General features: G+C 39.9%; 1 protein-coding gene across 1 annotated transcript; it reads left to right on the forward strand.

Annotated features, from left to right (window-relative positions):
• The first annotated feature begins 2,733 nt into the window (after positions 1–2,733).
• LOC148810947 (uncharacterized) lies at positions 2,734–6,452 on the forward strand. Its single transcript, XM_088908815.1, has 12 exons — positions 2,734–2,768; positions 2,940–3,224; positions 3,328–3,426; positions 3,669–3,816; positions 3,906–4,207; positions 4,311–4,518; positions 4,620–4,751; positions 4,865–4,995; positions 5,086–5,292; positions 5,380–5,436; positions 5,526–5,731; positions 5,827–6,452. The coding sequence occupies exons 1-12, from the start codon at positions 2,734–2,736 to the stop codon at positions 6,450–6,452; spliced, it is 2,436 nt and encodes an 811-aa protein (XP_088764941.1).
• The last annotated feature ends 550 nt before the right edge of the window (positions 6,453–7,002 follow it).

A 7,002-nucleotide genomic window follows, 5' to 3' on the forward strand; every position in this document is an offset into this window, starting at 1 on the left:
TTCACTTTTCACCTGCAATCGAGACAGGAGGTACAGTAACTCTGAGACTTGACTAAGGTCCTGGATATTGAATCACCACTACGATCAAGAGGTAAGACTTTACATTTTTACTTTTAAATGCATTTGCTGATAACCTTTTAAAACTAATATGCAGTTAGGCAGATGCATCTTTATTCTTAAGCGTCTCTCAGTGCATTTATATTGTTTTTACTAATCTAATATCAAGAATATCACTGTGTTGAAGCTAGAGACACAGAATATCTGCAAACACATCCTAAATACAGTGTTCCTGCACCTTTGAACTCATCCAGAATGTATCGTTTTTTGAAAGGGATTGCTGTCAGAATGCACAACTGAATCCCAAACAGAATCTCTAGTCAAATGTGATCATTTGTGAATCAGGCAAATGAGTCTCTCAGGGGCCCATTGCTCATTTTCAGACACATGTATGCAATACTTTCACCATGTGTTGAGCAATAGGGATTAAAGATACCAGATGTAAGGTTTAAAAGTGATTCTGAGGTGCAACACATCAGCGATACAGCTGGGCATCTGAAATGCGGGGTTTGAGAGCCCTTCAGGGAACACCGTACCCTAAAGGTACCAGAAGTCCACTAGTGGACTTAGGTACTAATGCTTAGTACAAGCAAAAAGTCACTGTCACCCCTGTTACAATGTGATTGCTACATATCTTTCATTCCTTTCATTACCCTTTACTTTTAAAAATGAACTCAAATTGTGTATAATGTAATAATTTAAGTAGAATAAAGTAGAAGTCATTCTGAGGTGCCACATGTGAGGGATACAGCTAGGCATCTGAAATGCAGGGTTTGAGAGCCCTTTCAGGAGCACTGCATCCATTGAGACAGACCCGTGCATGTTAAACAAATAGATTCTAATAATATAATGATCCAGTGTGTTGCACTACTTCACTGCTTCACTGCTCTATGCCGTCTGGAAATAAATCCTCAGACTGCTTACTGCCCTGGGCATGTACCAAGAAATTACAGGAGCACATCAATATACAGTATATCACTGCGTTGAAGCAGGAGACACACAATCGCATCCTAAATACAGTGTTCCGGCACCTTTGACCTCATCCAGAACGTATCATTTCTTGAAAGGGATTGCTGTCCGAATGCACATCTGAATCCCAAACAGAATCTCTAGTAAAATACGATCAGTTGTGATGTCTAGTTTCAAGCATTAACATCCAAAGTACCTGTCTTAGGTGGGGCAGTAAATTTGCCAAGCCACCTGAAAGAATTACCATTTCTAAAGATGTCTGTTGTAATTTACACACCTTGCTCCAAGGTCCAGTCAGTCAAAAGCATCTTTATTAATTAGCCTCAGTGCCTTGATATTTTTTATTAATCTAATATCAGGAATCTCACCATGTGCATGCTGAGCTGTGGAAAGTATGTATTTTTTTATGTACTGTAAAATCGAAATACCACCTCTTTCTGGTTACTTATCCTTTATTGTATAATCAGGGCCAAGTAAAACTAAATCAGTGTCACCTGCTGGGTTCAAAACGCCTTCAGGGGACACCAAATAGGAGGCACTGGACTATAAATACCCATCCATGTTATAACACACTTACCAAGGGTTTTTTAGTTTAACTCTGAGCTTTGAGAGATTTAATACCTATGGTACCCATATTCACCCTTTATTTAAGGGAAGTACACATCCTAGACACACAGGAAACCCTCTCGCCCCAAGGGACGACCGGTACTTTGGATGGTCATGATTGAACCTGGCTTACAACAGACTTCTTTGGAAATGGTAATTCTTTCACATGGCTTGGCAAACTACCTGGCCCAGCTAAGACAGGTACTTTGGATGTTAATGCTTGAAGCTAGACATCTTTGGATATGGTAATTCTTTCAGGTGGCTTAGCAAACTCCCTGCTCCAGCTAAGACAGGTACTTTGGATGTTAATGCTTGAAACTAGACATCTTTAGAAATGGCAATTCTTTCTGAGGGCTTGGGAAACTCTATTTCTTTGAATGCACTTGCACCGTTGAATATACTTTAAACCCATGCTTAGCCATGTTTTTAAAATTAAATTATAACGATTTCTGTGTTTGATAATGGTAGCAAAGGCTTCCTCCACCCACTGCTTTGCCAAAGGGGAGTGCTGTTTTCTGGGAGGGGTGGAGTCTTTGCTCGGGGTAACTTTCTGCTGAGTGCAATATACCTTTCACTTTTCACCTGCAATCGAGACAGGAGGTACAGTAACTCTGAGACTTGACTAAGGTCCTGGATATTGAATCACCACTACGATCAAGAGGTAAGACTTTATATTTTTACTTTTAAATGCATTTGCTGATAACCTTTTAAAACTAATATGCAGTCAGGCAGATGCATCTTTATTCTTAAGCGTCTCTCAGTGCATTGATATTGTTTTTACTAATCTAATATCAAGAATCTCATCATGTGATTAATTGATTAATTGCAATAGTGTAACTGCAAATGAATATAGATGAGAATGTATGTTTGTTCATATGCAATGGCATGAGCAGTTTCTCATTGCAGTGGATTTTCAGGGCCAATTCATCTTCCATCTTATACTGAATATGAAAGGTAGTTGTTTCTATATGGACTCAGTCTTTGGAATTTGTATATATATATATTTCAGTGATCCCTCAGCCATTCCTTCTGTATTGTAATTCAATTTCTCTTTTAAAATTCCTTCCCCACTTCTAGGACCTGCAGTTGCTGAACTCCACAATGGCTCCTATTGGAAAGTCTGTGACTGAGACCAAGTAAGTGTTCACTTTTTTATGAAACCATTATTTATTTTGGAGCAATGACCAATTCTTATATAAATACAATGAAATCATTATGCTCAAACTATGAGAGAGAAAATTAAGGATAATTTAAGAAATCAGTCTTAGCTTGTTTCTATACACAGATGGTATAATTTATTTTCAAAGGAAACCCGCGAGGATTCCCCTGGTGTGCAAGATGTGCCTGAATACTTTTGATCAGCTTCCTGCTCACTTGAAGAGGGCGTGTATGAAGCACGCCACGGCAGAAGAGATCAGGATGGCCTCTCAACAGGCGAGGGAGGACATGATGAATCACCTGAAGAACGGGGTCATCGTGGATTACCACAGAATAGAAATTGTGTCTGGTGAGGCAAACAGGATAGCGGTTGTAAGACTGCTAGAGTCCTCGGGCCTTTTTGTACGTGGGAAGCCTGAAGACACATTGGCACGGTGAGATATTTTTAATATGTAAGGCTTCTGTAGTTTCTTTTTGAAATCATTGTTACAACATATTATGTAAAAGCATGTTGAAAAGAATCTACCTGCATTCCAGCGGCCCTGAGCAAGAGGCCACTGTCCAGGAGGAAGAGATGCCAGAGGCTGCTCCAGAAACTGAAGCAGAAGCGGAGGAGGAAGGGGAAGATGGGGAACAGTAAGACTCTCTGCTCAATAGGGTTTCTAGTGCTTTATTTTTTATTTGCACGTTGTATGTATAAAATTAGATTTTGTTTCACAGAGGCAAGAAAAAATGTAGCCTTAATTGGGATGTCAGTGAATTGGTAGATATACACATTCACACAGGGCCACATCTAAAGCCATTTTCTCCCAGAAGCCAACTAAGAAAACGGAAACACTTATAATACATGTAATTGTCCATGTGTCTTATATCTACAGGGTGTCAGTTAAAGGTAATCTAAAAGCTCTCCGAAAAAGAGTTGCCCTGGCTGGACTTTACAGAAAACACTCTCTTGATTCTCCTCTCCTGGCTGGCTTTAAACAATACCTTATCCAGGGCCTGGGAATGGTAAACTGCTCCAAGGAGGTAGGTATTTGGTACATGGTTTTACTCGGCTTAAACTTCACAGGATGTTGGTCATAAAAATAATGACTTTCTCTATATATGTTTTTCAGGTTGAAAATGTCTCCAGGTTCCTGTTTTTTATGGATCCATCAGATGTTTCCTTAAGTTTTCTGAAGGACATTTCCAAAATGCAGACATTTGTTTCCCAGTTGAAGATGACTGGGTTGTCTCACCAGACCATTGCAGGTTATATCATTAATATCAGCAGATTCCTGCTCTTCATCCGAAAAAACACTAACCTGCAAGTGGAGGATCCCAGTCTAGCTAAGAGTTTAATAGACTTCCAGAGCAATCTAAAGGATATAAAAAAGAGAAACAACAAGAGTGTCAGACAGGAAATAACCAGAAAGAGGTACTTTACTTATTAAATGTTGGTTCAACTTGTACTTGCTTTTCTATTCAAACACATGAATTTTGCCTTTTGGAGGCTGATAGTATTGTTCTCTCTCCCCCAGACTAACACAGCTGCAGAGTCCTCCACCTAAACTAAGCGATTGCTTGAAGGTGTTGAGTGTTGCAAAGAAAGATGTGCAGCGGATACTGGGCAAGACACACGCCTCTGCAGACATCACCACAAGTGAACGGATTGTTGTGATGCTTTACCTGCAGGCCATTCTCCAGCTGAAGCACCTTCAGCGCCCAGGGGTGGTAAAGAATATGACAGTAAGCATCCCTTCATACAACCAAGAATTTTGATTATAGATGTTCTTTTCGAGAAATTGTTTTTAATTAATATTTGTACTAAAAAAATCTTCTGAATTCAGGTCCTGGATTGGATACGGCGAAAAATTGTTGTGAATAAAAGTGGGCAAAACAGGGTAATAATCTCTGTCAAAGAGCGCATGGCTGCAACTCAGCGACTAGCTTCCTTTGCACTAAATGAAGAAGAGGAAAAGGTGAGTTGAAGGTTATATTTTGATATTTCATTGCTAAAAACTGTCTTTAGCATTCAATGGTATGTGAAGAATACTGCATTTAAACTGCATTTTTATTTTTTTTATTTTCTCAGATGTTTCACTGCTACTTCATTAACTTACGCTGTGATGCAAACTGCAGGATGGAAATAGAACATTTTTTTGTGTATGCAGGAGGAGAACCAGTTCACAATCCTACCTATGATCTGCGAAGACTGCATGAGAAGTAAATTGAATTATATAATTATTTTGATGTATTTTCTTTTTACTTTTCTGTGGCTTGAAAACAACTATTTTATATATGTTTGTTTTGCAGGTACCACCTACCACTGATTACTTGCTATGTTGCAAGAAGGGCATTTGAAATGGAAATAAAGAAGCTACCTATTGATCAGAAAACTGTCCTGAATGATTATTTAGGTGTTTCAAATGGAACTGTTGAAAACCTAGCCAGAAGGCTGACAGATGAGGACATGTGCTCAGCCAGCGAACTAATTCATGGCATTGTAGAAGCAGGATCTCTGTAAGTGTCACAGTGATATCCAAATTCAGTATTTGAAAGTCAATATTTAGGATAAACATAAATTTCTCATATTTTTTTAAACTTCAGTTCATCATCAGGAGAGCAATCTTCAGGCTATGGACAAGAACGTACAGCTGCTATACGGTAAGTTTTAATTCAATATCCCTCTTTCAGTTACCTTTTAGCCACTCTGTCTTAGATCTGAGATATTTAAGTTTTCTTTTTATAAATAGGTCCACTGTGGCAGCTGCTGCATATAGATGCCCAAAGATGGATGATGCTGCAGCCTTCCAGAAGCTGATACAGATTTTTCCCGTGACATTAGATGGGCAGCCTCCTAGAAAGAAAGAGCGCCTGAGAGTGACCGGCATTCACGATCGCCACTGTTACAATAGATGGAGAGCTGAGCAGAGGAAAAGGAGGCAACAGAACATATTCGGTAAGAACAGGATTTCTTCCCTTTTTAAAGAGTAATATTTCAAGAGTCTATTACTGGATATATTCTTTGGGTGGATTTCTGATATCTCACTACAGATCAATACAATAGACGGTTACCAACAGAAAGCCAAGTGACCCATTATATAGAAAAAATGGGATGGTCAACCAATACACCAGCTGTGTCCGAGGTACTTCAGAACTGGAAGCCGCATGTAGAAGTCCAACCAAATGGCAAGGACATTGAAAATCTGGTAAAACTCCAAACCTGGAGAGGCCTGCACATCGTTGACGATCCTGTGAAAGGGAAGAAGGTTATAACTTCCAGGCGTTTCCAGAAGGGAGAGGTGGTATGTGATTACCATGGCAAGGTTATCACAAAGACAGCTGGAGAAGCCCTAATGGCACAGATGGCAGAAGGAGACATGGGATATCTATTCTTTTTTGATGGACCTAAACAAAAAATGTGCATTGATTCGCGTGAAGAACACTGCACCTGCCACCCGGATATGGACACAATTGGAAGGCGCATAAATCATTCAAACAAAAAAGCCAACCTCAGACCAATTAAAGAATCTTTTGTAATTGACGAAAAGACTGACATAACAATTCTGTTCTTGGCAAAAAGAGAGATTGTAGTGGGAGAAGAGCTCCTATATGATTACGGTGTCTCCAGGAAGTCGTTTAATGGAGAAGGACAATCTCTGGAGTGGTTGGACGAATGATCATAAAATAAAGCTTTTATCTCCTCTGCCTCTCCACGGCAGAGGAGATCAGGATGACCTCTCAACAGGCGAGGAAGGACATGATAAATCACCTGAAAAACGGGGTCATCGTGGATTACAACAGAATAGAGATCGTGTCTGGTGAGGCAAACAGGACAGTGGTTGTAAGACTGCTGGAGTCCTTGGGCCTTTTTGTACATGGGAAGCCTGAAGACACATTGGCACGGTGAGATATTTTTAATTTGTAAGGCTTCTGTAGTTTCTTTTTGAAATCATTGTTACAACATATTATGTAAAAGCATGTTGAAAAGAATCTACCTAATAAAATAAAATAAATATGCCAACCTGTATCACAATCACAAACCCCTACTCTTAAGGGCGCTCCAGCCCTTCCTGATTTGCCTCATTCCCCGCATCTGTTCCTTGTTCCTACCCTGTTTCAGTTCAACTTTAAAAGCCAGGCGCTCACTTCACTCGAGGCTCTGCACCTGATCTCCGCATCGTGTGAGCCCGGGTCCTGGTTGTGCCTGGCTCCGTTGTGTTTTTAGCT

Source organism: Atractosteus spatula (genome assembly GCF_055471065.1).
Source record: "Atractosteus spatula isolate fAtrSpa1 chromosome 17 unlocalized genomic scaffold, fAtrSpa1.hap1 SUPER_17_unloc_2, whole genome shotgun sequence".
In the NCBI taxonomy this organism is placed as follows: domain Eukaryota; kingdom Metazoa; phylum Chordata; class Actinopteri; order Semionotiformes; family Lepisosteidae; genus Atractosteus; species Atractosteus spatula.

Coding starts and splice junctions, on each gene's coding strand:
- LOC148810947 (XM_088908815.1), top strand. CDS start 2,734: ATGGCTCCTATTGGAAAGTCTGTGACTGAGACCAA. Junction 3,427..3,668: donor GAAGGGGAAGATGGGGAACA/GTAAGACTCTCT, acceptor TTATATCTACAG/GGTGTCAGTTAAAGGTAATC. Junction 5,293..5,379: donor ATTGTAGAAGCAGGATCTCT/GTAAGTGTCACA, acceptor TTTAAACTTCAG/TTCATCATCAGGAGAGCAAT.